Here is a 25,820-nt window from a genome sequence, read left to right as displayed (position 1 = left end):
CTTCAGCAGATTTGACGAATAAAATGTTGACGAAAATCAAGAAATTGTAGGCAAAACCTGTACTTTTAAGGGCGCTTATAAATATTTGACGAATTTAAATTTTACGAATTAAACCGATTCATCAAATTTTTTTGACGTCAAAATTTCCTTGCGTACGATAAGTGATAGAAAATGTGAATTGATTGTATAATTCATTGTAGAGGTTAAATTAATTCAAAGGAGTGTATGGCGGATATAAATAATCACTGAAAGAAAATTTCAATTCTTTTTTGATTGTCGTTTAGCCTGCACTCGGCTTACTAAATCCTGCACAAAAACAAAGAGATAGAGAAATTCCCTACAAGAATTTTTACCTTGTATCGTTGTACACATTCTTGTCGACTTCGTGACGGAATCATGGATGCAATTTTATCCCATCTATGCTCTTCTGACTGTGGAAAGGTGCGCAAAGCTTTCTCAAGTTGCTGGAGGAAAGTTCAGGAGATACTTGCATGACATGAATGAGATGGGTACCTTTTGTTCTTCTGCTGACCATGGTAGTGGGGTAGCTGATGCAGATGGTCGAGTTGTTTGTACTGTCACTTTGTCGTTCTTCACAACAGCTGAATGGCCATCCTCTGCCATTAACTTCTCGACTAGGTCCTTGGCAGGTAGAGGACCTGCAGTGTGTGAACGATTTTCCATGTGTATGGTACATGCAGCTACCCACCTAACTTCTGCAGTTTTTTCACCATAGTGACTACCATTGCTGCTGTCTTGTGGTCAGACTGCACATGTGAGTTAATGTAGTCAGCGATGGTGTTCCACCTTTAAAACAGAACAAGGTGGCCACGTAGAATGATGTGAGGGTACAAACCTGTCAGCTGTGCCAGGTGGATAGAGGTTGACTCCCTTCACCAGCAACTGTAGCTGTTCCTGGTTCCAAGGTGTGCTTTTTGTTTGTTCCTTTGGTTTGGGCGGGGCTTCAGCCTTCACCTCTGTAATAAATAACATTTAGCAAACCAATCTGTATGAGGGTCAACACACCTGAAGTGACAGTAGCAGATTTTTCTTCCTTCATAACAGCCACTTCTTGCTCAACAATCATCTTGATGTCTTCACTGGTGTGTGACTGAGACAGCCTCTGGTTGAGTTCTTGTATTCTGTCACATTATATGATAAGTGTGGGGGGTATCATTGCTCTTACCTTGTTAATGATAAGTGTTCACACAACTGGTCAACGTCACTTCTACTGCTATTGTCCCCTTCAGCTACTAAGCCATGTTCCTGGCAGTGACACTACCTTAACAGCATGCAACTAACTATAGCTAACTCTGCAAGTCACTCTTAATGATTTTCTTTCTTTTTTCAGTAACTTCTTTTGAATTTCCTTTTCTTTCTTAGCTGCAGCAGCCTATAAATACAGAAAATATGTCGCCATAAATGAACTGTAGATTCTCACCTGTTGTTTCTGCTCCTCTTCTTTCATTTCTCTTTGCAGTCTCATTTCTTCTTCTTGTTCTCTTCTCTCCTATATAGCTATGAGTATCATGTCTAAGAGGATATTTACCAATCTACCTGCTCTTTCTTGCGGACTGCTTCTTCTTTAGCACGTTTCTTAGCTGCTTTCTCCTCTTGCTCTTGAGCCAAATACTTCTCAATTCGAGGATCACACTTGTAAGCATTGTCTGTCGTTAATGACACATGAAACATTTTAAATTCAAACCAATTGCCTTGCCAACAAGATCTCTTAATCTTTGCACTTCTTCTCGTCTCTTCCTCTGCCTCTCTGATTTATTCTGTCGTTCTAACCACCTTCTCTCCTCTCGACTAAGAGGTCACTATCAAACATTTTACTGATAATATCTTCCACACAAACTTTTCAGCCTTGTCAATTTCTTCCTGATCTTCATATGAAAATTCCCTCCATGAGTCAAAATTGTACCTAAAAAACAACTTGCACTTTGCTTGCTGTCTGTGCCATAAATACTAACCAAAAAGTATAAAATTTATCAAGTTCTTCATAAGACAGCTGGCTGTTCCCTAATAGTGGGACTGGCCGTTTATTAGACCACCTATAATAACTTCTGATTAGTAAGCGCTAATGAGGTATCATACTATATACCTAGCGTTACTCTTGAATACTGGTCCAAACACCTCAAAAAAGTGTTCCTTGTTGTAATCTGTGACTGATGGCAAGGTGTCGTCAAAGTTTGGATCAACGCTGTCATATGCACGACGCTTCTTTGGAGTACTCAATATATCGTATGCTGACACCAAAGCAAGTTATTTAGGAGTTAACAATAAGTCCCCACTAACCAATCTTGATACATGTAAACACAGCTTCCTGGTCAGAATCTGGTGGGAGTGGCTCACTGCTGACATCTTGTTTATCAGGATGGTATTTCATCACTGTCCGACGATCTGAGAAGATGTTCTTATTATCTAGAACACATTAACAGGGATCCTCACAAGCTTTCCTAATGTGATCACTGTTGGCATTATGTCTAAGATGAGCTAACCCTAGTACAGCATAGTGATCTTGTTCCTGCACATGCATGCAGAGACATTAGGGGGTGGAGCTGAGCTATGCTGTGCAGGTACCTTCCACTGCTGTGGGTCCAATTCTGATATGTTGCATGGCTCACTCCACGTGATCTGGTCACTGCTGTCATTACGTGTTCCTTCCAATTGACGTTCTACGTACTTTTGGTACCATTGCGGGTCTGCTAAATCTATCGCAAACAGTCTCACTAAATTTTACATCATCACATACAAGGTGAAGCTTACTGCGAGTCGGTGGCACTACTATCAATGCAGTGCTCTTGTTATCCCAACTCATTGTTCCTAACGTCTCTGTGCATGCATGGTCATCTGAACCACACACGACCTCGCACACGACCAGAAACTGGGAACTTTGAGGTTCTGATTGTGGGTTTCATTAATATATGGAGGACGGTGATAATGCTGAGCGTGAAGGGTCTCCAATAAGCAGTAAGAAAGCATATATCACAGGTCTGTTAGCTATAGTTATCTATCACCATAGCTGAATGTGCTAGAGAGCCCAAAGAAGGCGTGGCAGAAAATGAACAAGATAATGAAGCACACGTGACCCAACCTCCAGACCCTCGTCCAGATCAACTCATAGAAGAGCACAATATGGCAGTAGACGAAACATCAGTGACTTCATTGAGTAGTGAAGTAAAAGAAGATGTCCCTAGAATTACTTATACTCCACCAGTTCAAGAGGAAAACGTGGTGACATCATCACAGCCAAATGCACAGTCCGAGGACACTGGAGTGACTGACAGTACACCAGCTAATAGTTTACTAACTATTTCTCATGTGCCAATAATGGTTGCACATGCCGCTAGTGATTTCACCAGGTCAACACTTGTCAATAACTTCCTCAAAGGGTGCAAGTGGTATGATCAAGACTAGCTGAACACTTGATCAATGTTGTGATATAGGGCTCCAGATGGATCATGTATTCTTACCTGTAGTGATGATAACCACCTGAGGATCTTCAACCTTCCTGTGTCACTGTACAATAATGTCACTCATCGTTGCAATGAAGAATTGGTATGTACTTGACCTATGCATGCACCAATGAATGCACCCACCCACACACACACACACACACACACACACACACACACACACACACACACACACACACACACACACACACACACACACACACACACACACACACACACACACACACACACACCCACCCACACACACACACACACACACACACACACACACACACACACACACACACACCACATAAAACACGTGCAAACACACACACACACACCACATAAAACACGTGCAAACACACACACACACACATAAAACACGTGCAAACACACACACACATGTAGATGTGCATACGTTATACTTCAGAAACATGCATGCACACTTTTATGCTATTTCTTTACTAGCAATCTGTGCAGTGGATCAAAGAAGGCGAGACAATTTACGATTACTGTTGGTATCCCTTGATGACATCATTTGATGCTACAACATGCTGGTGAGTGGGGCTTGTGAGCCAGGCTTCCTATATAGCATCAGGAAGTCTGCTGCACACTATAAAGGGATGTGGCTGACATTTAGCTAGCTATCTCAACAGCTTTGCTGCAACTGGCAGAGATGGCCCAATACACTTATGGGATGGGTTTGATGGAAGCCTTCGTTGTTCTTACATTGCACACAATCACTTGGTAATAACTCATCTCCAGTCCTAGTATACCTACTAACATGTATTATAGGATGAGCTAGTGACTGCTTATGGTTTGAGTTTCACAAGAGATGGCTCACAACTGTTGAGTGGATTTCACAAGTGTATCAGAGTGTTTTCCACTGCCTATCCTGGCAGACAGTGTACAAAAATAGAAACAAACAGTGAGTGGATAGCTAATGGGTAGTAAAATAACTTTCTCACTGTGTGTAGAGGACAAACTTGGTCAGTCAGGAATCATCTCATGTTTTGCACCTCACCCTAATGATCCAAGCATGTTTGCTGCAGGATCCTACTCAGGATCAGGTACATAATGCAACACTGAGTTGTACCTCCTACCTGGTATCTAGTGGGAATTTACTCTCTTAACAATGGTGGGCTCCAGTTGGTGGTAAAGGGACATTCTGGTGGGATCACTCATCTAGTATTTTCAGCCAATGGAAATTATTTATTTAGTGGAGGAAGAAAGGTAGAGAACATGGTGTCACAACTTACACTTGACAATCATGTGTCACAGGATCCCAACATCTTGTGCTGGGACTTAAGGAATCCAGGCTCAGTGTTGATGAAGATGCAAAGAATTGTGGAAACCAATCAAAGAATGTACTTTGATCTGGACAGGTAAGCCCCACCCACTTGTGATGTACAGGTTGAGCCACACCTCCACCCCTAGTGCTGGTCAATATTTAGTGTCTGGTAACTACAACGGCTGTGTAAGTATCTGGGATACCCGACAAACTACTGATGTACTGAACACCAGCCTGTCATTTCTAGCCCACCAGGACTGTGTCAATGGTATTAGGTGAGTAGATTTCCAATAACTAGACTTATAACCAAGCTGTGATAATTTACTAGCCTTCACCCTACCTTGCCCCTGATAGCTACCACTTCTGGTCAGAGGAAGTTCCCACTGCTCAACTATAATTCTTCTGATGACTCAGACAGTGATGATACTAATAACAATGTACAAGAGAACAGTCTCAAACTATGGGCTATGGCTAGCCAACAACAATCACGTCATGTAACAGAACAGAGTACATAGCCAATTTACACAACAAAATTTTCTATCATCTTTTCTCTGCCCACTGGAAGTGGTCGCATCTTGCTGCTGCATTGTCCTTTGACCCAGCAGGTCTAGCACACACAAAGAATTCTTTGCCAAAGTTTTGTCCTTCCTTTTTGACCTTACGACGGACACAAGGTTCTTTATGGCCTTCACATAGTGGTGGTTTCTGGGGTCCTTTCAGTAACTGTTTCCATTTCTCATTCAAACCCTTGCTAGGTACTGGCTCTCTTTTGTCCATCAAATCAGTTGTAGATTTTGTTGATTCTCTTGTTTCTTCAGTTAATACTTGTGTGGTGTCATTCTGCTTGGAAGTGGTAAAAAAAGAAGACAAGGTTTTTTGCTTTCCGTTTCCTTGTGACACAGGTTTCTTTTCTTTTCCTGGTTTACTAGTGATCTTGGCTCGCTTAGCCAGTGGTTTATCCCATGGCTTCTCTTCAAGTAATCTTTTGCCTTGTGCAGTAGTACTAGCAGAAAAACAAGCTGACAATTTCTTCTGCTTTCCAGCACATTCTGGCCAATAGCTAGAACACAGTGAGGGTGGCCTACTAGCAGGTACCAAATCAATGGACAGTTCAGCATACACTGGACAATGATCAGATCCAAGCACATCTGACATCACATGAGCATCAACCAAAAATGGCACCAATTCCTGTCCCATCAACACATAGTCAATTCTGGTACCATAGTTAGTGGATCGGGCACTAGTAAGTGTAGACCAACAGCTATATGCTTGTCTGGTGTTGGGATGAAGATGACGATAGGTGTCCACTAACTTGTATTCTATACCATCAGTCTCTCCTTCAGCCAAGACAAACGACTTCAGCCAAGTTCTTGAAGGTCCATCTTCGCTACCCTAAAATAGGTACAAACATGCTATGCTATGCCACATCATTAGCTGCTAACTGATTCTGTTTGTTCTTCCTCTTCGTAAGCACTGTCAATCTTGCCGTAACAGCAGTTCAGGTCTCCCACTACAACCACCAACCTAGATTACACTATGATAAAATGGTGCTTCATTGTAGTATTGTACACAGTACTTTCCGGCTTGTTGTAGAGACTGGCACCTTTGCTGGAGGGCATTGTAAAATGCTAACTTGTACTCTAGACGTTCAACATTGTCACAATCAGCCCGAGGGCAGTAGACATTTACTAGCACCAGATTTCTACCATCTAGTAAAACGTGCTCTGTCAACACTGCCCTGCCCTCTATACAATTACATATCAACAATAAATACATAGTTATTGCTGACCAGCATCAATCTCTTGCAGGCGTTCATTCAAGACATCACTCTGAATTGGATAACAACATATAGCATCAGTGGAGACTTTCAATACTCCAGTGAGGCCTTCTTCAGCTGCCACTGGGGTGCACTCCTGTCTACAAAATGTTGCCACCCCTGACAACAGCACAATTAACACTTGATGCTACCTGTTAATATGTCATACAGACCTGAGTATCCAGTTTTGCCTCTACAGAAACTAAAGTAGTTATTGTACCCATCAGCAGTGGCTGCACTAAAGTCTAACTGATCCCCTAAATAGTGAAAGATAGTCTCTTACACGTGATGTTTCCCAGTTCTAATTATAGCACAGCAACACATTTAACACACTTGTTGTCTTGGTTTCTTGTACACACACGATATCGGCCTTCAAGGTATCCAAAAATTCTTGCAAATGTGTCTTGCCAAGAAGCGCGCGTAACCCGTTTACGTTCCAGCTCAATATACGTACCATTTGACTAATTATGGCGGGAAGGATGTCTATTGATGTGATAACGGAACCAGAGAACCTCACCAAGGATAGACTGAAACAAGAATTAGATAGATTCGATATAACTTATGAACCAAATGAGAAAAAGCTATATTACGTCAATTTGTACAAGCGGAGAATAGTAACCACTAAAAGACCAATTCGCAGAGTTCGAGGTGAATTTTCCTCCGACGAAGATATTCGGTTTAAAAAGCCAGCCGCACCAGTGGAAAAGAAGGTAGCGTTTGGTTTTTGCAGTTGCTTTTTCATCTAGCTTGGTACTAGGTGTATAGTAAGAAGGTGTCTCAAGATACTTACTTGGAGCAAGTCAAGAAATTATCTGATTCAGAGCTTGCTTCAGAATTGAGAAAGTATGACTCCAGGGTTGGTCCAGTTGTTGGGAGCACACGTGCAGTTTACCAAAGGAAACTTGCTAGTCTGATGTCAGAGGTGAGAGATATCAGTGCTAATTCTTGTTGCTATGCTTGTGCTATGTAGCGACTGAGAAAGGCAGCAGTTGGTCACAGGGGTGAAGAACAGGTTGATAATGATGAATCATATTCTGATGAGAGTGAGCACCAGTCCAGTGAAGTGGAAGAGGAGGAGGAAGAGTCGGTGGATTATGAGCCTATGAAGTCGGCAACTTCACCACCAAAGTCACCATCCAGTTATTCACATCTTGTAGCTCCTGCATCATTTTCTCCACCCTCCAGACGCCAAGGTAACTATCATCATAACCTGCTACTTATAGTTCATGATATAATTTTGTAGAGTACAGGGACTATTACGAGGAACCTGTTAAAGCCAAGGAAGCAGAGCTACCATCTATTTCACCTCGGTATGACGTAAAGAGTTACTCCAGTTATGACAAGATCAGTGAAGGGAAGCAGAGACAGGAATACAGGTCTAAGAAAGAACTATATGTAAGTATTGAAAATATTACTCTGGGGGATTTGTATTGGGCAATGCATACTGACAAATTTTCAAAAACAAATATTAGCCTATACCCTTCACCAGGAATAATACTGCGGTTTTATTTCCTTAAACATGGAGTTTGATGGAGCTTCACATTTTGCAATGTTTACAGGAAAAGTGCCAAGTCCTAGATTGCACATGATTTAGAGGCTTCCTAATTTACCCTTTTTTTCCTCTTTTTTTTCAACCTAGGGACCATGCAAGTGATGCAGCAACCTTACAATTATTCCTTAATCCTTAAACCCACATAGAACTGGAATGCGTATTTACACATTACAAGTATACTTGGCAGCTTTAAATGGGGTAACTTGACTCCTACAGCCTAAAACTAGACATAGGTAGAAAGTCTGTTTACTGGGCTACTTGGAGAAATTTAAATGAACGCAAAGACTTACTAATTATAAAGCGTTGAAGGATGTCGATGCACGATTCTGCTAGTTGATCTTCATACCACGTGTTTAGTTTCGATTGTGAGTTGAGTCATGTATGGCCTGATGAAGAATTTAATAGAGAAGCGAGCAACATTGGTTTCAAATTGATAGGAGCAAAACCACCATTGAGTTATGGATCATTTTATAAAGGTATATGAAGGGTTTGTGTATTTCTTTGCTGGAAGGCTGCTTACACGGTAGGTTTTGGCCTGAAAGTTTAGCATTAGTGTAAAACTCTAGGTACTATTTTAATCCTTACTGCATCACGAGTAGAGTAGCATAAATTGCATAGCAATAGGAACTATACTTCGAAGTTACAGCGCTTTGTCTAAGATGTGTATATTAGCTGGATTATGCGGGTTTAAGGGTTAATTGTCAAATGTTGGGGGGAAATCTATTCAATTTGATTCGTGTGTTGAACAAGCGCATACTGCATCAAAGAAAAATCAATTGAGTGACTAAGCACATGCCCTGACTAGTAATTACTGGAAAGTGATGTGGCCACTTCAGTTTCAGACCTGTTAAATAAGAACAGTACTGAGAAGTGCCTCTTTAATCAATCCAGCCACTGAAGCCATCTCACATTACCACAAATTGATGCCTATGTGGCAGTGGATAAAGACATGGGACACAAAGAAAGTAAAGTCCGTGATGCATGCACTGTAGCTGCTGCCGTTGAAAGTGACATCAAACAGTGAAGAAATTACCCTCTATCCATAATTGAGTTATGCTTGACAGCCATTTAGTAGAATTTTTTTTAAAATAAAAGAATCCACAGAAACATGTTGGAAGGGTTTGGAGGCATTTTTGGGCTTCTAACTTGCCAAGCTGTCATGAAGGGAAAATTAGTTAAAGTCTTCATGATTCCTACTATACAGTGTGATAAGCATTGTAATATAGAAACAATCAGGTATTTTTTTATTAGAACTCTTTATCTCAACAGATCCCGAAGCATTCACCAACATCTAGGACACAGCAGCAGCAACAACAGCAGGCTCAACCACCAAAGAGAAGCATGTGCAACAAGATCCTGCTGTTGCAGTTTGTACTTGCCTTTCTTGTGGCATTCTTCTCATATATCCTGTACACTGCTCCGGACAATTTACCCCAATTACTAGATCGTGTACGATTGTCGTTAGGACTACAGTGACCCCCTCAACCTAATGCACAACTGACGTTTACATGATTTAACGTAATTGTCAAAAAGAGTTTATTGTGTGTGTTTGTGTGTAAATACAAAATGTTATAAACTACTTATGAACACTGAGTTTGGCTTCTTTCCGGATTTGTTCCTCTTCAAGTGTGTGCAAGATGTCCACGAAATAAGTCCTGAGACTTCCAGGCAATGCTGAATCCTTCACAGTTGCCTTTTCAATAGCTAGCTCTCCAGCAGTGTAGTACATACAGGCAGCGTGAGCACACTTGTAAATGGTACACTCCTCTCCCTTCTCATCCACAATACCCATCACAACTGCAGTCAGTGCAGCTAAACACTCAACAGTGGAGTGGATGTTCTGCATCCCAATTTGACAAGTGTTAATGTCCACAATTAGTTCACCATTGGTCAGTAGGTTAATATCCTGGAACATGACGGTGCAGTTTACTTGTACTGCAAGTCGTTGTCCTTGTTTGATTGTCTCCACAATATCATAATTATGAAATGTGCCCTCCCTAAACCTCCCTGCAATTACATAATATGTGGTACTAATAAGACTTGACTTGTATGCAATACCTTTCATCAGTGTAGTGGGTAAAGGGGTCACCCTTCTTTCTAAATCACGCTTTTTTACAAATTTAGAAAAACATAATTAAAGTACAATATATATTTATATTTATACCTTAAAATCTCTAGTCTTCCTATGTGGACTTGGTGATCTACGTACTTTACGAGTTTTAAGATAAGGGTATGATTTTGATCTTTCTTTAGCAGCAGATCCTGACAATGATGTGTCTTCATCTTCATCAATGTCACTGTCACCATCGTGAGACAGTGACTGCTTCTCATTAAACACTTCAGCAAGTGCAACCAAATCTTGACGACGTCCACAAACAACAGCTGGTGAACACTTCTCCAACAGATTCATAGCAAGCTTCAACTTGCGTTCATTAGTTCCAGCTCCCGTCACCACCACAACAACTGGTTGTGTCTCTGGTACAAACTTTTCCATGAAAGCATAAAGCAAGTCCTTTGGTGCACCAACATCTAACACAATGCCAATAGAATTGGACAGAGTTGGTTCAATGTCATCCTCATCTGTCATAAACAATCCACATAAAAGTATGAAGAATTACAACTTCACAAATTATATCAACTAGCACAATAGATAACCACTTTCATGTACTATTTATCACAATAATTCTTGGGCAAATACTACAAGTAGGTACTAAATGGCTGGGATTACAAAGGTGAATTAGAGTACACTAGTCTGGGCAGCAACATCACACTATTTTTTCCTCACTGCACCATCTGTATTTTTTTTGCACATGCACTGGTGTTATAAAGCAATTTAAAAAAAAAGAAAAGAAATTTGACTTGTTTGTAGTATGTAGTACTACTTGACCTGCATAACTTTCAATGAACCTTTAATTATGAGTAGTCTGTTCACATTGTAGCCAACTAATAATTAGCAGTTACAGCAATATGGCTTCTCCATGGTAACAGGCTTGAAATGAGCCTCAAAATGAACAAGCACCTGCACCTTGCTGAGCACACATATGCCAGGTCAGATTTTTATATATATACCACATTGGTCATTATTGCCAAACAGCAAACCTTTGAACAACAGAAATGTGGTCGGTGACAATAGTAAGTCCCAGGGTTGAAGCCTGAAGTACTTAACTACTAATGCTCATATATTGCTAGGTGACATGCGATTGCATGGTAGCAACAATTACGAAGTACTAAAGTTCATTCATGCTGTGATTCATTATAATTTATATTCCAACCCACACAAATAGATAGTTAAATACTACACGTTATATCGCATAATACACAGGAATATACCGTCTATGAGAAGTGCACAGGCTCCAACTGCCAGCAGACTACTAGATACGAAATCGTGACTGGATGCTGGTATGATGCATGAAGCTCGTGGGGCCATCGACTTGATCAACGCTAATTCCTCCCAAGTCTCCGATCCATCCTCAATCTTCGACAAGGCTGCAGCACACGCTTCCATGTTGTCCCTGGTACATGCTTTCGATGCTACCGAATTGTCGTTCTGAGGAGATTCGTCAGCCAGATCCGCCATTTCACGGGGAATTAACAATATCACGTGCAATTAAATTGTCTACCGCAGTAATGTCGTCTCGAGGTGACAATTGGTAAAATGAGTTCACTAAACCAGGCGGCTAAAGGAGCTGTTTATACCTCCATACTACAAGTGAGCCAAGCTATGAAATGTTCTGTGTTTGTAGCTAGTTTTGTTTCATGCGTTTACATACTGAGATATCCGGAGAGTATACTGACATGCTTGTATGCATTTACACCATGTGTTTCTACAGGCAGTATTACGTTTGAGCACTTTTGTTTTAAATGCTGTCATCTTGCGATATATTTCTCTGGAGGTGTTGGGTGTGGTTAACATGAGGTACAACCTTGTAACCATGACACCCATCATTGTCACCTGTACAGGCTTATGTTACTCTACAATACTGTCCTATTTCTGTCACGTGAGCCAATACGAAAGGCTTGCCTGTCTCGGCTATCAGAAGGTCGTAATTGGACGCTCATATTTAACTTGAGCTGGATAAGGCAAGAAGGAAGTGCCTCAGATTATAATTGACTGCTCTGTTTTTTCATTAGTGTTCCGATTGGTATGTGTTGCTGTTTGGCACTTGGTCTCCTGTGGCTGTCTCCATCCATAATGGCCCAACCAGATGATGGCAGTAGTTATACTAAGGGTGTCATGTTGTTCTGTGTCGCTACTCTGTTAGAACTACTAACCGAACCATTGTGGATTTTGGGCCAAGCTCACCAGTATGTCACTACCAAGGTGAGGGGAAGGCTATGTTATTGTATGATGTGTTATGTCCACACTCCACAGGTACTGGTGGAAGGTGCATCGCAATTGTGCAAGTGTGTCTTCACTGTTATCATGGTGATGTGGTTCCCACACTGGGGTGTGACAGCACTGTCTATTGCTAATGTATGTAGTAACCATCAGTTACTATCTCAATAATGATAAATGCATCTCTACAGTTATCTTATTCCATAGTCTATTTGTTTTCTTACTATGGCTACTTCTACTACCACCTTTGGCTTAACAAGACTCTCCCTATTAATAGACTACAAGATATTTTTCCAAAGGCCATACCAGGTCAGGTTAGTGATTGTTAATGTGTAACATTAGAATGTACTTATTGGATTAATATTTAAGCCGTCACTGGATGCAAAGCTAAGAGACCTTGCTTTGAGCTTTTGTACACAGTCATTTCTTAAACAGCTTTTAACAGATGGTACGTGAGTGTATATGTGTACTGTGACTAGTGTAACTGTACATGCGTTTTCATAGGTGAAAAGTATATTATAACCTACTTCAACTTTCTGACCTTTGCTATGCAAGGTAAGTGGTCCTATGACATCATACATCCTGGTTACTCTTCAATAGGTGTTTACGATACAATCAACAACCTTGGCTCTCTTGTGCCTAGGTTCATATTTCAGCCGATTGAGGAGAACTTCAGCATATACTTTGCTAACAGCTTGTATCGTGGTAAGCCAGCTAATGAACAGCCTGAGGTACAGTGTTTATGTTTTTTATTTCATTAAAATCTGTTATTTTTAGAAAGAGGTTAAGGTGGCAGCTGAGATTCTGGCAAGGCTACTTAAACTGGTTATCCTAGTGGCAATGATCATCCTTGTATTCGGATACTCCTATTCCTTCTTGTTATTAGATATTTATGGTGGCCAGAAACTGACCAGTGGAGATGGTATGAGCTTCACTGTCACAACTTACTAGTTATACTGTCATCCATACAGGACATAAACTGTTACGTGTCTACTGCTTGTATATACTATTTCTAGCAGTGAATGGTATCACTGAAGGGTTCATGTTTGCAGTGATGAGCCAGGAGCACGTGGACAGGTACAGTGTTGGTGTACATCTAGCAGTAATCTACTTTCCTGTATAGACACAATCGCTGGTTGGTGGTCTTTTCTGTGCTATATTTGATGGCGTCTTTTGTGCTGACATGGCTGTGTGGTAGTACTGGGCTAATACTTGCTAACTGTGTTAATATGGCCATTAGGATCATCTGTAGTATACTGTTTATAAATAACTTTTTCTCTACCACTCCATTCAACCTCTTGAAGGACTGCATACCATCCAAATGGCTAAACATCACCTTTATAATTATTTGGATTGCGACTGCCCTATCAGAGGTAATTTTATTATGATTCAAGCATGCTAGTGTTGTTCCTTTTGTGTAGGTTTATATCAGCAGTGGGCAGGGCTGGATGTGGAGACTAGTCCATGTAGGGGTGGGGCTAGTCTGCTTGTGCTGGTTGCTGTTGATGATTCTGTTTCTGGAACAAGAATTGTGTCAGTTTATCTACCAGAGACTACCCAAACGTATTACATCTAAAATGGATTTTATAATGAAATATTTTTTTGTAATACAACGATGAACTTTTCTTATACATGAAATGACATGTCAGAGCTAAGTCAGCAACTCAGCCACCTTGTGAAATAGTTTGTAGACATCTTCTCCATTGGCAGTACACTGTCCAAGAGGCTGTAATAGTTTGGTGACAGCTGATACACTGCTTGCTGACAAGACAGGAATCCTACCAATCTACAGTAATAGTTAGTTAGTACCCAACCCAGTAATACAACTAATGCTACTTACAATATCAGTGACTTTCTTCCCAGACAGTGTGGCTATCAGTGATTGTACTTGTTGAGAAAGTGAGTCCTATAATTGGAGAGTCGATTATGCCATTGTGTTTAAAATATACCTCAATTTCAATCGCACTGTTTGTCTGCTTGAGCTTTCTCTTTGCTTTAGATGATGTCTTATCACTTGTGGTGGTTGACTGCTTATTGTCAGTGGCTGCTTGCTCACACTGACTGCTCAACTGGAGCCAATCAGACAGAACTGATTCTAATTGTTGGGATGCCATCTGAAGAGTGAACAACTTTATGTTGGCCTGTTGCTGGCTAGCTGACTTATGATGTAAGGCCACAATTCCATGTAGGACATCAGAGGAGTTGAACACTGGTGTATACCATAACACTACCACCTCCCATTCTCCAGTTGGTGTATAAATACCAGTCATTGCTGGAGCTGACTGTTGGGATGTGGCATAAGGAAGGAGCACTTTAGGAATGGCAGGTATAGTACATGTCTTTGAGTAATGGGGGAAGTGGTCAGAGAGGTAGTGATGAAGGTGGGAACACTTGCTTGCTACAGTTATCACCTCCACTGGCAGACCAGTGGGTAGGAGGCCATGTGGTGGAGTGAGCTGTTGATGGAGGGAGTAGTGGTGATTAAGGACTGGTAGCCAAGTGAGACCAGTCAATGAGAATAGTTGTTTGGAGGGAGCTAGACTATCAATTGTCACTGAGTTAGTAGTGTTAGTGGGTGAGGTGCACAACTCTGCAAGAACAAAGTCTGGTAGATCAACTAAAGCTTTATCATTAAGGTTCTTCATGATGTCTTCCTTATGTAGTCCTGCTGTCATGGTGGACAGGTACATGTATGACTGTTTGATGACTGCAGCGGCCTTGACACAAGTCCAAGCAATCGTTTTGTCCTTATAACTCTCCTTGGAGTCCTTGTCTGGTGATCTTCCTCTCCTACTGGGTGGTGGGGTACCTGTTAATGGTGATGCTCTAGTGCCAGTTCTGATAGCAGTTCTTGATATGAACAACTTAGCCAATTCTAAGTAGCAATTGACCACTAGACTAAATGTAACAATGGAACACAGATCATTATTGTTAGACTAATCATTTTACTAACATACCCAACGTGAGCAAGAGATGCTGGATGGATGGTGAGTAAAGATTCCACATACTTGTTGGCTACCTCTTGAAGTGACTCTGTAGTTGTTTCACAGTCGCCAAGCACAAGTTTCCATGCTGTAGCTGTACAACAGTAATAATTGATATATACATTGTATTGTGATTTACCGAGAGAGAACAGAGCAGCTGCCTTCAGTGTGATACACTGTCCACCACAAAGATGACATGCCTCCAATACTCTATCCAGTCTTGTGATAATCGACTTGCACATGTCCCCTTCTGCCACTGCTTCATTTTGATTTCTGGTAATCTGTCTAAGTTGCGTATGGCTCAACTGCACTCCAACATGTGCTAGTAATAGTCGTAAGTCATGTTGGTATACACTTTGCTTTTGTCCACTGGTTGATGGTGTTCTCTCTGTCAGCTGTGCTACCCATAAACTGCAATACTATTATGACAATATTACTCACCATTTTGATTATGAGTTGTTCCACATTTGCGTAGCTGCTGTGTGGGTCAGGTGATGCCTCGTCACACCATAACAACCATGTCTGGATGTCTGTCAAGTTACACAATCCCTGTAAGGACAGGATCATGTGTATCCAATGGTTCAACTGGTGTGACTAACTTGTGAAGAGCTAAGACTTTGTGGCAGGTATCTCTTAGCTATGTTTTGCTCTCCTGTTTGCAAGAAATACAACACACCCTGGAGTTTCATTTTGTCAGCTATCAGTTCATCACCACAAGCCGTGGTTCCTTTCAGGCCTTCTTCCAACACATTTATACAGTCTCCCCATCCTGTAGGGGTGTTGTGACAGTGAGCTAGACTATTCAGCAATTCTGACTGACACTCTAACCACATGTGAGTACCAATAACAGGAGAAGCTCCCCACAATGGAACACTAAAACACATAGTATAGTAGTAATGTACATAATAAAGGTCACAGTACATTGACTTGATCTGGTGGAGGTGATGCTGTAATAACACAATAGCATTGTGGCAGATCTTGACTGCAGTTATTGGTTGGTGGTAGAGTCTGGCTACCATTGCTAACAGGAGGTGGCCCTTCACAAGCATCCACATCTGTAGACAACTGAGCCCTTTGACTGATAGCTTGCCACACAGCTGACATATCAGGTGTTCACTATGATCCAACAGTAACAGCTAGAACAATGCAACGTTACTCATCATGCTATTAATATCATCTTGATACCTTAATCTCTTCTTGACTAGGTGGTGGTTTTCCTTTACTACGGCTGGTAGTGTTTGAGCTGCTAGTTTCAGCTGATGAAGGAGCTAAAAGTAAAGGATCTCGTTAATAACAACACATGCACAGTAATGGTGACAGACCTTCTGAAGTAAGGTGACCACTTGTTGAGTGTACATAATCAGACAGTGTGGTCGCTGGTCTGCTACAGTGGCCAGCCCTGCCTAGAATATTCTGATGAGGGACAGTAGTACTGGTAGAAGCAATGGCAACCAGGAGGCCAGCCTGTGTCAGCGTAATCCTATGCATCAGTTCCTCCCCATAAAGCTTTTGCAAAGATGGAGGCAGGGATTTATCCAAGACAGTAACTAGCACCTAAAATATGGTTAGAAGGACCAGCAAAGGAAAGCACATTACATACCTTGAAGTTTCTCTGATCAGTTAATGGCTTGGTATTATCAAACTTCATTTGGGGCTGTGACAAATGATAACACATTAATTATAGAACACAATAGATCTAGTACATGTTCTAACCCTGTGAGTACTACTGGTGGAGCTGACTGATGGAAGACCAACCACAGGTAGATGATCACCTGTCAATACTTGCCACAGTAGCTGTAGGGCCTCAGAGAACATGTTCAACTGTGTCACTGACTCCACCTATGTACGTAAAAGCACTTCACTTGTTGCGTTACAACTTGTGCTAACCATACTTTGAGAAGCAGTGACATGATGTAATGATGGATACTACAGAGTACACACTGACTGACATACTCATAGATTGTTATCAATGGTAGAGACTACGTATATATCATAAAGGTAATAGTGTATAACACGACCAGACACTACCTCAGTGTACTGTTGATTGGAGTGTACCAATTGTTCACACACATATCGTAGGGCATCAGCAATAAAGTGAGCATTACAATGAAAAGGATTGGAGAACACATCCAGGCCAGGTAGTAGGTGAACACCTCCAATAGTGTAAACAGCGTAGTCAATGTCCTTATTGGGAATACTGATATTCCCCTTCAACAAGACCTGTAAGATATCACTCAACTCATTTATCAACAAACTACCACACACGCACCTTAAAGAGATCTGCAGACATTTGTATGTACAATCTATGGTGGTCCAGTTCATTGTAATAGATGTACCTACATACACAACCGGTATCACTTAGTACTATGGGTCTACATGGGGTAAGACTTAACTGAGCTAGCCGTGCAGCTAATATTCCAGCAAGGATACACCCCCAGAGACCACAAGTCTCCATCACGGTGACTACTGATAAAGTCATGTGACCAGCCACACCCACCAGCTCCTCAAGAGCCTTGTCCCACCATTTTCCTGCAAGTCTACAAAACAGAAATCATAACAAAGCTATGTACAGCAACCATTACTAACTTCACATCTCCACTGTGCATCAGTAGTGCACCAAGTTCACTCATTAGCTCACACTTTAGACCATTCAGCTGGTCCCGCTGCTCTAGGCCACCTGTTAGGTACCATCCTGAAGATGACCCACACACAGCGACACCTACTCACTGATGGTGTTGGTGAATGCTTCCACTATGGTGTGTAGTTGATCAGTTGATATTGGGGATACTTCCACTACACCATTAGTGGCTTGTACAGGTGGTGGAAGTGAAGAGACAATGTTGGATGTTCTCTGACCAGCTAGGAGGGGTAGACTAGAGGCTAGGTAGCGTGCCAACAGGCTCCTACAGTAACACACACTACGCTGATAGTCTGGGATGACACGTTGTGAAGATTGCTCTTTCAGCAGCTGATTGGGATCAATGCTGAGTCTGGTGAGGATTAGGGAGTAACCAATGCTGCCATAAATATCATGGCCACGAGGACCAGGATCCAAATGAGCTGCTGGATGTAATCCTGAGTAGAGATACAATGATAGGTCAAACATGTAGAACTGATCCAACTGACTGACCCCTATCTTTGATCAGTGGTCCATAGTGGACTATCCTATCCTTCAATCTTTGTTGAGCATACAACAGTATTGGTAGTATCTGTTCCTTGTACTGACTGTATTGGAATAACTGGTTAACAATGATTTAACCTCCTGACCAATATATACCTAGCACCACGTAGAAGACGAGTTCCACAATGTAATAACTTCTCCCAGTGTCGGTTGACATAGAAAACATGTAAAGCCAACAGGCCCAGCCGGACAATAAAATTCCCATCCACACTACTAGTGTCATCACTGCTAGTTGTATAGTACAATGGAGATGTGGCCATGTGTTCTTCTGACAGCTGGAATTGTGTACATGAGGTGCTGTGTGTTGTATTAGGGGATATTTACCTTTATTGGTAGCTCATCACTCATATCCAGTAGGTTGTCCAGAGCAAAGTAAAGCGTTGAGACACTTACTGCATACACAGTACTCAGAGTAAGTGGTGCTGTAGATAGAAAGATCAGAGTTTATCATTTTCATCTCAAAGACAGGTACAGACCACACAGCACACAGATTATGTACACCAGGTAACACACCATTTTCATCTTCACCATAGTATCTTAATGAGTCAGAAATTGTAGTGATAGCATTCCACAATGTCCTACAAGCATTTTGTAACAGTGTCCATGCCTTCCTCCTGTGAGCCAAGACCTATACAAGTGTGATATGTACACTAGTAAACACAGCAAGTAATAATATTACTATGGCTTGCTGATAGTAAGTAAAGCACTCCTGCATCTCACTCTGCATACTACTTGTCTTAACCTTCTCCTTCAGTGGAGGAGTATCACTTTTACTGGAGCATGGTATTGGTGGTCGGTTGTACAGTAGGGCAGCAGAACTACCAAGAGCAACAGCTAGATTACTATCTGTGTCCTTCATCTCGATTCTAGCTGATTCTGGTCTGACACTGGGCTCAACCGGCTCTTCTGCATCTACCTCTTTAGGCTCTGCAGTACTGTGCATGGTCCTCCAGCCTGGGGTAGGGATCACTCCACTTATCATAATCATGGCCATGTCTAGTCGCAGCATGGAATGTGAAATACTGTGATCATGTATAAATGAGTCTGACTGAGGCTTCTCCACTTTGCTTAACAGCAACTGAAAACTGGAAACAGCTTGGCACAAGTTGAACTAAAAGAACCAAAAATATCGAAGCTAGTGAAAACCACATATTTGACATACCTGCGCTCTCCAACACATTTCATCAGACAATACCTCTCGCAGCTTTCGTCGTCGACATGATTGTTTCCACATTGTAGTCAGTTTATCCTTCAGCACTACTTTAGCCTACAGTATAAGGTTTGATTTGCCACAATTCCAAGTTGACACGTACATACCTTTAAGGTAAGGTCATCTCGGGTTATTTCAACCTTAGCCACATGCATTGTACCTCGTTGTTGTTGTTGTACATGCTACACAACTCCATGATATATCCCCATATTGTCACAAGTAGTACTCACCTTACTGGTGGCCCGTACTAGAGCCCTAGACTGAGCTGTCTGCACTTTGTTGGGCTGAGGATGTGTGTCAGGCTTGGGTACCTTCTTGGGAACCACAGACTTCTTTGGTGCCTTGTTGTGAGCAGCACTGCCAGGTCTCTGCTGGTGAAGGTTATGGGTCAACAGCAGCTCATTACGCCTGTGTGGAAACACCAAAATCCTATTAGCGATAATATTAACACATATAACAATCTACCTGCACAGCCAATGATGTGCTTCCCTGCTCCACTCCAGTACCAACTCGTAACGGGTCTCTGTTATGGCTTGTTGTAACAGCAGTGCCAATAGTGAGAGGTAGTGAGGCCTCCGATGAAATTTCACCACTGTCCAGCAAGAACACTGTTAACACACATTGAGTGCTAACTGTAGAGTGTACCTTCTTTGTATGCTGCAGTCAGTGGTAGAGTATTGATGATGGTGTGCAGCAAGTTGATGTCCTCTTGACCTGTAAGCTCCGTGTCATCAAGTTGATTGCTACCTGTAGATCATGATACAGTAGTCACTACACACACACCCACACCCACACGCTACCTTGAGTGGAGAGTACAAATGCTTCCATGGCTTTAATCTCAGCACTCTTCATTTCTTCTGTTATGGTATCTTGACCTAAAGTATTATTACGACGTCCCCTTTTCTGCCTTGTTCCTCCCTTCTGTACACAAACATGTTATACACATTCTACCATTACTATCACTCACCTTAGTGGGCACAGAGGAAGTCATTATACTGCTGATGGTGGTTAAGGTAGTTAGCAGGCTGTGGTGACCAGCACCTCCAAGGCTCCCCTGTGTACCAGTATTGTTGGCCTCACTTAACACCATTGAACCCTTGATCTGCTGGTAGAGGGGGTGTGAGACAGATGGGATGCTCCCTTGTTCTGTACCACTGGAGTGGGTAGGGCTGGTCATTGGTAGAGTAGCTAGTAGCAACAACTTTGTGGCCTCACACACATTACTCAACATGCTCTTCTCCTTCCATTGCAGCATCAGCTAGTGTGATAAGATGACATGCAAAGAGAAGTGAGCCCCACCCTCTTACTTGTGCAAGATTATAGCTGATTACAGCCACCATGTGGTGTAGATGGGATTGTGAATGTAACAGAAGTGGAATAGGTACTTCTTGCAGAATAGAAAAGCAGTGCATCAACACCTGTATAGGTAAATGTAGAACACAGATCAGGTAAATGTATCATTCTTTACCCAGGAAATATTCTTTGTGGTCAATCCATATTGAAGCAGTGGTGTCAGCAAGCCATATGACATCACCACAGCTTGCAAGCAGTAGGAGGGGCTGTTGAGGAACTGCCCCACCTCCAGAGCTGTTAGTAACTGTGTACAAAGCTGCAGCCTGGCTTGTTGACTGGACAACATTAAGCTAGGAGGTACAGCAACCTGGTCACACCACAGACCACCTTCCTCAATAGATACTGAAACATGAATGAATATTGAGCTGAGGAACAGCCTAGCTATGGCAGTGGGATAAGACTGCAGCAAGTCCATTCTCAAACTATAATCCACCAACATAACAATAAATCATGACACAATGTTTGGTCACTCACGACAGGTTCTGTTCATCAGTCATGAAATGATCCCTCAAAGCCTGGACTGCTTGCAATGCCACACTGTGCACTTTAGTCACATACGCACACTGAACAACACAAAGTACTATTGATAAAACACTACCCAGCAGATATCCTACCTGAGCAAGGTAGCCCCACAACACCAGTACTGGCATGTCATGAGAGGCCACTAATGGTCTACTAGTGTCTCCAATAGATCCTCCAACTAGTTTACCAGCTGCTGTGTAAGCTGCGACAGCAAATACATAAGTTTCATTAGGTTGTAAGCCAGTCACCATCAATGGTTCAGTGACTGGAACCTAATAAGATGATATATTATGGTGGTCGGTATTACTGTTTAGTGTGTATATTACCAGTTGTCCCAGACCAGGGTAATGATTATCACTCAACCGCACCTTTACATTTCTACCAGTTGCACGACAACCAAACAACTTATACCAGCACACCTACAACGAGCAAATTATATTGGTCACACTATAGTAAGTGGCACTTACCTCTGCATCTGACTCAGGGATAAACTGTGATGGCTTAAAAATCATATGTGTTCCTGAATACTTCACCAGTTCTGGAGCAGGAGGCACAGAATGAGGTAGTGGTCTAACTACTCTTGACTGCTGTGGACGTTTCTGCTTTTCATATGCCAACAAGTGAGTCTCAGCCTCCTGTTACTATATGATGAGCAGTGATGGCAGACTGAATGTGCTAACCTTGACCAATTTCTCTATGGTTCTATCATCAGTCCCTTCTGTACTGATACAGGACTGAGCCATCAACAGTAACACGTAACAGCAGTGATCACTGCCACACTGGTACACTAGCTCATCCCAACTGGGTACCAGTGTGTCTGGAGCAGTCAGTGATGCCATAGCCTTGGGAAACACTGTACTAATCTACAGCATGAAGTATGTATTAGTTAGTATACCTTCCTTCTATTCTCCTCAACCAAGTGACGTTCTTTGACTTTACTCTTCAACATTGATGGCTTAGCAGTAGGAGCTAAACACTCAACTTGAAGCAAAGAATACTGACTGAAGAATGACTTACGAGGAGGAGGTGTAGGAAGTAAGGTACTAGCTAGTTTAACCTGCAGCCGATAACGAGTGTACAGTAGCTCACAATGAGCAACTCCAAGTTCTGCAGTATCCTAATATCATCACCAGGGATTGAACTATCTCCATGAATGTCATGTAGTGTACCTTTGTGTATGATGTGCCACTGCGGGCCCAGCTGACTGCTGCAAGGCCTGCTTCAATCATCACTTTACTATCCAGCAATTTTGCCCTATCATATTTTCCTGTATTGGCATCATTATGCTGCAGTTTTTGAGCCCCTCCCTCATAAAGCAGTCCTAGTTTTAAGCAAACACTACAATATAAGACTACGTCAATTCTCCACACATCTAGCTGATGAAATATTGACTGGATTATAACCAATAGTTGCACAAAGTTTAATGGTGGTGTGAGGGTATGACTCTGATCCAGCTCATGATGTCGTAATGTGGAAAGATCACACGATACAATATGCTGGTAGTACTGGGAACTGTGTTTCCATATCAACAGACTAGCATCCAACAACAGATCATAATCATCTACCTGCACATTTGAGTGGATGACCCACATGTTCACGTCTTATATGGACACCACCTACTTTCTCAATGGCCTGTTCCACAAGCCTGGCCAATGGTAGCAGCTGAATTATTTGTGGCTTGCCTAACAAGTAATGTATGATAAAACATCAACTATTGCTTTATCTTACTTGATGAATCTTTTCCATGAGTTGCTTTGACCTGTTGTTTCAGTGACTCCACTTCACTTAAGATGGTCAGGCTCATTCTACAGTAAGTGATGTTCTCCTGCATACAGCGATCGAGTGGATCAAGTAACATATTGAACACTTCCATCTGATCATAGTTGTATGCCAACCGAGCAAAAACCTCCACAGACCCCACACACAGTACATCCTGGCCTACAAGATGGTACCAGTCACTGAATGATCTGGCACATCAAAGTTTACCAGTGATAGCCAGTTGTAACAATTGTCCCTCTCCTCCTGGCTCTAGCTGATCTTTTGTACTGGCCTCAAGAGCAGTGAGTGCCAATTCTGTGCCAGCGCAGAACAACTCCTGGAATAACGTTTAAAGTAAGAACCTCAAATTGAAGACATACATGGTAGACATCAGATACAGTGTCCTGATCTAACTCTGTTTTAGGGTTGGGCGATGCTTGTTGGAGCGGTCTTCTTTTATGATCCTCTAGAGTCTTTAGTACAGCCAGAAATTGTGCTGCTCTGCCAGTAAACATTTCACTTAGCAATTTCTCTGTGGGAGATCGTGGCCAAGGAGAGCCCTAACAGTGAAAGTTTGCTACAATACTATACACAGAGTGCTGCTATACCTGTATGCTATCTTTGATAGTGGGCTTAGATTTGGTACGTAGGATGGATTTATTCTTTGTTCTTGATTCCAACACTGATCTTTTAAATACCATTACACCCAACTGTATACAAAGATTTCTTGAGTGTACACATTCAATAAATAGTTACTTTAAACGTAGCTGCTCTAAAAGCTACTTCAGATGCTTCAGTTGTCTCCTCAGCACTGATATTCTCCATATGAGCTAACTCATTCACTTTACCCAACCCTCTCCGAGCAAACAACTAAAATAAATCATTCACTAAAAAATCTGCCATTATACATTTTCAGTCCTCTCACTTCAGCTTGAGATGGTTCATTAATATCATAATAGCATTGACAAATAGCAGTGTAAATACTGGCTCGTAGAGGGAGAAATTTCACAGCCATTAATGGCACAGATGACTCCAAGCACACAGCAGTCCACAACAAGTACTCCACAACCTGTTCAGTATATGAATACAGTTAATATTGTATCACTGTGACTAACCAGATGTGAGAAACTCAATGTCATCAAGTACTGAGCAATTGTGTACATATGAACAACACCTGATAAGTGTACAGTTGATATTAGCAAGAGTATAGGATGGGGGAGGCCCCCATTATATACTCTTGATATTAGTAATCATATGTATATGTGTACTCACCATTGTGTACCAGCCAATAGAGTGGCTCATAGTACAGACCAGCCTGTGTTATATCTCGGAGTTGTGACAACACCTTTACCACACTTGACCGATGACTTGGATCCTGTAAAACTTTATTACAACAGCAGCATGCAGTAACGGTTCACCATTAGCTTAGTATCTTTCTGCTGTACAAGATAAAAACTACACACTGCTGCCCCTATCAGTGCTTTAAGCTAAATTAGAAAACAAAACATAATGTATGAAGCATTTAGTGTAACTCAAGTCTCACTGTCAGCACAGCAGAATAGCCCTTAAATCCATCACTAAAATATCTCTCCTTTATATCACTTCCTTCAGGATTAACAGGCACACAATAATCCAGGTACCACTGGTAGCACAGGTTCCTAGCTACTGCATATTCCTGTGGTGGTAAACAATCACCAATGGCTAGGATGTACAGTAACAACATTACATGCCTGCTTCTCAAACAAGAGGTCCCCCATGTTAATTATCTGCTTGTTGAACACCTCTGCAGGTACAGAGGTGAAGTATTTATTCCATAACTCCAGCAATGTGAATGACCTGTGCATTAATTAATAATTGATAAAAATCCTGAGTTTAGGTGTGCTATAATTAGAATACTCACTCAGTTGCAGTAAAGTCACCGAGCGTATTCCGCTCCAAATTCTTCTTTATGGAGTGTCTGAATCTCTCTACCTCTTTCTCGAGCGCAGTTATTGCCGGGTTCGGCTTTCTACGGACCCTTAGCAACTGCTCCGTTGTTAGCATGTTCGTAGCAACAAAGAAACCTAGTTATTAGTCGCATGTGCGGTAATCTAGTACTGTAATATCATAGATAAATTAGGGGTGTCTGTTATCTACGGGTGTCTGTTATCTACGGGTATCTATTATCTATGGTAATACCGTACACATCCGGAAGGGGCGTGTGCATACGTACATACAGTATGTTTTGCAAGTGATTGATCCTTTTTGTCTCGCTTTTTGTCGATAAATTGTGAGGGGAGGGCAGACCTAGTCTCGCCTCCAGAATCAGACTAAGTCCAATTTTTGTTTGTCTAGCACTTCAACATCTAGTGCTAGG

General features: G+C 41.8%; 7 protein-coding genes across 9 annotated transcripts; 3 read left to right on the top strand and 4 right to left on the bottom strand.

The window, feature by feature from the left end:
* Positions 1 to 174: 174 nt before the first annotated feature.
* On the bottom strand, positions 175 to 2,909 carry LOC136262096 (dnaJ homolog subfamily C member 2-like). Of its 3 annotated transcripts, none has more exons than XM_066056242.1 (18): positions 2,770 to 2,909; positions 2,584 to 2,714; positions 2,452 to 2,527; positions 2,299 to 2,403; positions 2,105 to 2,249; positions 1,974 to 2,054; positions 1,859 to 1,924; positions 1,718 to 1,809; positions 1,558 to 1,667; positions 1,442 to 1,510; positions 1,313 to 1,393; positions 1,187 to 1,266; positions 1,027 to 1,142; positions 857 to 977; positions 710 to 807; positions 514 to 659; positions 354 to 464; positions 175 to 306 (listed from the first exon to the last, which is right to left on the bottom strand). In XM_066056242.1, exons 1-18 carry the CDS (start codon positions 2,819 to 2,821, stop codon positions 259 to 261), a joined length of 1,728 nt encoding a protein of 575 aa, XP_065912314.1. In that variant the 5' UTR covers positions 2,822 to 2,909; the 3' UTR covers positions 175 to 258. The 3 variants fall into 3 exon arrangements, with proteins under 3 accessions (XP_065912314.1, XP_065912315.1, XP_065912316.1); XM_066056243.1 differs by having other exon boundaries at positions 1,187 to 1,278; positions 1,325 to 1,393; XM_066056244.1 differs by having other exon boundaries at positions 1,325 to 1,393.
* On the top strand, positions 2,834 to 5,308 carry LOC136262099 (telomerase Cajal body protein 1-like). The gene is made up of 11 exons (XM_066056246.1): positions 2,834 to 2,973; positions 3,026 to 3,404; positions 3,450 to 3,561; positions 3,930 to 4,018; positions 4,118 to 4,208; positions 4,257 to 4,389; positions 4,439 to 4,531; positions 4,576 to 4,694; positions 4,743 to 4,846; positions 4,899 to 5,027; positions 5,081 to 5,308. The coding sequence occupies exons 1-11, from the start codon at positions 2,928 to 2,930 to the stop codon at positions 5,265 to 5,267; spliced, it is 1,482 nt and encodes a 493-aa protein (XP_065912318.1). The 5' UTR covers positions 2,834 to 2,927; the 3' UTR covers positions 5,268 to 5,308.
* LOC136262100 (DNA-(apurinic or apyrimidinic site) endonuclease 2-like) lies at positions 5,159 to 7,215 on the bottom strand. The gene is made up of 6 exons (XM_066056247.1): positions 6,902 to 7,215; positions 6,742 to 6,825; positions 6,542 to 6,688; positions 6,329 to 6,497; positions 6,195 to 6,276; positions 5,159 to 6,144 (listed from the first exon to the last, which is right to left on the bottom strand). The coding sequence occupies exons 1-6, from the start codon at positions 7,023 to 7,025 to the stop codon at positions 5,293 to 5,295; spliced, it is 1,458 nt and encodes a 485-aa protein (XP_065912319.1). The 5' UTR covers positions 7,026 to 7,215; the 3' UTR covers positions 5,159 to 5,292.
* LOC136262102 (lamina-associated polypeptide 2-like) lies at positions 6,863 to 9,699 on the top strand. Its single transcript, XM_066056249.1, has 5 exons — positions 6,863 to 7,278; positions 7,326 to 7,490; positions 7,539 to 7,761; positions 7,812 to 7,963; positions 9,390 to 9,699. Exons 1-5 carry the CDS (start codon positions 7,036 to 7,038, stop codon positions 9,594 to 9,596), a joined length of 990 nt encoding a protein of 329 aa, XP_065912321.1. The 5' UTR covers positions 6,863 to 7,035; the 3' UTR covers positions 9,597 to 9,699.
* Positions 9,619 to 11,864, bottom strand: LOC136262101 (hydroxyethylthiazole kinase 1-like). The gene is made up of 4 exons (XM_066056248.1): positions 11,451 to 11,864; positions 10,285 to 10,700; positions 10,179 to 10,227; positions 9,619 to 10,127 (listed from the first exon to the last, which is right to left on the bottom strand). Exons 1-4 carry the CDS (start codon positions 11,695 to 11,697, stop codon positions 9,697 to 9,699), a joined length of 1,143 nt encoding a protein of 380 aa, XP_065912320.1. The 5' UTR covers positions 11,698 to 11,864; the 3' UTR covers positions 9,619 to 9,696.
* LOC136262098 (man(5)GlcNAc(2)-PP-dolichol translocation protein RFT1-like) lies at positions 11,413 to 14,111 on the top strand. Its single transcript, XM_066056245.1, has 13 exons — positions 11,413 to 11,829; positions 11,951 to 12,036; positions 12,081 to 12,200; positions 12,252 to 12,441; positions 12,493 to 12,594; positions 12,648 to 12,770; positions 12,826 to 12,904; positions 12,961 to 13,011; positions 13,057 to 13,187; positions 13,234 to 13,378; positions 13,428 to 13,533; positions 13,580 to 13,829; positions 13,878 to 14,111. The coding sequence occupies exons 1-13, from the start codon at positions 11,776 to 11,778 to the stop codon at positions 14,073 to 14,075; spliced, it is 1,635 nt and encodes a 544-aa protein (XP_065912317.1). The 5' UTR covers positions 11,413 to 11,775; the 3' UTR covers positions 14,076 to 14,111.
* Positions 14,039 to 25,519, bottom strand: LOC136262095 (cilia- and flagella-associated protein 54-like). Its single transcript, XM_066056241.1, has 53 exons — positions 25,365 to 25,519; positions 25,195 to 25,300; positions 25,008 to 25,139; positions 24,883 to 24,951; positions 24,737 to 24,839; positions 24,580 to 24,638; positions 24,390 to 24,533; positions 24,221 to 24,334; positions 24,073 to 24,174; positions 23,845 to 24,024; positions 23,693 to 23,801; positions 23,435 to 23,644; positions 23,327 to 23,388; positions 22,876 to 23,271; positions 22,724 to 22,823; positions 22,602 to 22,675; positions 22,387 to 22,548; positions 22,174 to 22,341; positions 22,033 to 22,125; positions 21,799 to 21,978; positions 21,659 to 21,747; positions 21,300 to 21,606; positions 21,139 to 21,249; positions 20,799 to 21,089; positions 20,632 to 20,752; positions 20,477 to 20,578; positions 20,297 to 20,423; positions 20,062 to 20,239; positions 19,939 to 20,013; positions 19,784 to 19,888; positions 19,301 to 19,732; positions 19,135 to 19,249; positions 18,946 to 19,043; positions 18,718 to 18,896; positions 18,571 to 18,665; positions 18,168 to 18,515; positions 18,027 to 18,117; positions 17,834 to 17,977; positions 17,710 to 17,776; positions 17,469 to 17,660; positions 17,333 to 17,419; positions 17,154 to 17,279; positions 17,041 to 17,094; positions 16,763 to 16,994; positions 16,626 to 16,708; positions 16,362 to 16,576; positions 16,040 to 16,313; positions 15,882 to 15,989; positions 15,580 to 15,835; positions 15,414 to 15,534; positions 14,406 to 15,354; positions 14,297 to 14,362; positions 14,039 to 14,242 (listed from the first exon to the last, which is right to left on the bottom strand). The coding sequence occupies exons 1-53, from the start codon at positions 25,505 to 25,507 to the stop codon at positions 14,108 to 14,110; spliced, it is 8,679 nt and encodes a 2,892-aa protein (XP_065912313.1). The 5' UTR covers positions 25,508 to 25,519; the 3' UTR covers positions 14,039 to 14,107.
* Between the last annotated feature and the right edge of the window lie 301 nt (positions 25,520 to 25,820).

This window comes from Dysidea avara, chromosome 7 (assembly GCF_963678975.1).
Source record: "Dysidea avara chromosome 7, odDysAvar1.4, whole genome shotgun sequence".
Classification (NCBI taxonomy): domain Eukaryota; kingdom Metazoa; phylum Porifera; class Demospongiae; order Dictyoceratida; family Dysideidae; genus Dysidea; species Dysidea avara.
This window is presented reverse-complemented; position numbering and strand designations above follow the sequence as displayed.

Excerpts from the sequence above, each read along its gene's own strand:
- LOC136262096 (XM_066056242.1), bottom strand. The coding sequence starts at position 2,821 with ATGAGTTGGGATAACAAGAGCACTGCATTGATAGTAGTGCCACCGACT. Across the intron at positions 2,404-2,451 it reads TGATCACATTAGGAAAGCTT|ATCGTCGGACAGTGATGAAA; the intron begins GTGAGGATCCCT and ends ACATCTTCTCAG. Across the intron at positions 1,394-1,441 it reads AAGAGGAGCAGAAACAACAG|GCTGCTGCAGCTAAGAAAGA; the intron begins GTGAGAATCTAC and ends CTGTATTTATAG.
- LOC136262099 (XM_066056246.1), top strand. The coding sequence starts at position 2,928 with ATGGAGGACGGTGATAATGCTGAGCGTGAAGGGTCTCCAATAAGCA. Across the intron at positions 4,019-4,117 it reads TTTGATGCTACAACATGCTG|CTTTGCTGCAACTGGCAGAG; the intron begins GTGAGTGGGGCT and ends CTATCTCAACAG. Across the intron at positions 4,390-4,438 it reads TACAAAAATAGAAACAAACA|AGGACAAACTTGGTCAGTCA; the intron begins GTGAGTGGATAG and ends CACTGTGTGTAG.
- LOC136262100 (XM_066056247.1), bottom strand. The coding sequence starts at position 7,025 with ATGGTACGTATATTGAGCTGGAACGTAAACGGGTTACGCGCGCTTCTT. Across the intron at positions 6,826-6,901 it reads ACAAGAAACCAAGACAACAA|GGGATCAGTTAGACTTTAGT; the intron begins GTGTGTTAAATG and ends TTCACTATTTAG. Across the intron at positions 6,145-6,194 it reads AGGAAGAACAAACAGAATCA|GGTAGCGAAGATGGACCTTC; the intron begins GTTAGCAGCTAA and ends TACCTATTTTAG.
- LOC136262102 (XM_066056249.1), top strand. The coding sequence starts at position 7,036 with ATGGCGGGAAGGATGTCTATTGATGTGATAACGGAACCAGAGAACCTC. Across the intron at positions 7,762-7,811 it reads TCCACCCTCCAGACGCCAAG|AGTACAGGGACTATTACGAG; the intron begins GTAACTATCATC and ends ATAATTTTGTAG. Across the intron at positions 7,964-9,389 it reads GGTCTAAGAAAGAACTATAT|ATCCCGAAGCATTCACCAAC; the intron begins GTAAGTATTGAA and ends TTATCTCAACAG.
- LOC136262101 (XM_066056248.1), bottom strand. The coding sequence starts at position 11,697 with ATGGCGGATCTGGCTGACGAATCTCCTCAGAACGACAATTCGGTAGCA. Across the intron at positions 10,228-10,284 it reads GGAAGACTAGAGATTTTAAG|CGTGATTTAGAAAGAAGGGT; the intron begins GTATAAATATAA and ends TTTGTAAAAAAG. Across the intron at positions 10,128-10,178 it reads ACCCACTACACTGATGAAAG|GGAGGTTTAGGGAGGGCACA; the intron begins GTATTGCATACA and ends ATGTAATTGCAG.
- LOC136262098 (XM_066056245.1), top strand. The coding sequence starts at position 11,776 with ATGAGTTCACTAAACCAGGCGGCTAAAGGAGCTGTTTATACCTCCATA. Across the intron at positions 13,012-13,056 it reads TCTGACCTTTGCTATGCAAG|GTGTTTACGATACAATCAAC; the intron begins GTAAGTGGTCCT and ends ACTCTTCAATAG. Across the intron at positions 13,188-13,233 it reads CAGCTAATGAACAGCCTGAG|AAAGAGGTTAAGGTGGCAGC; the intron begins GTACAGTGTTTA and ends TGTTATTTTTAG.
- LOC136262095 (XM_066056241.1), bottom strand. The coding sequence starts at position 25,507 with ATGCTAACAACGGAGCAGTTGCTAAGGGTCCGTAGAAAGCCGAACCCG. Across the intron at positions 21,607-21,658 it reads ACTGATGAACAGAACCTGTC|TTTGAGAATGGACTTGCTGC; the intron begins GTGAGTGACCAA and ends GGTGGATTATAG. Across the intron at positions 20,240-20,296 it reads GCACATCATTGGCTGTGCAG|GCGTAATGAGCTGCTGTTGA; the intron begins GTAGATTGTTAT and ends GTTTCCACACAG.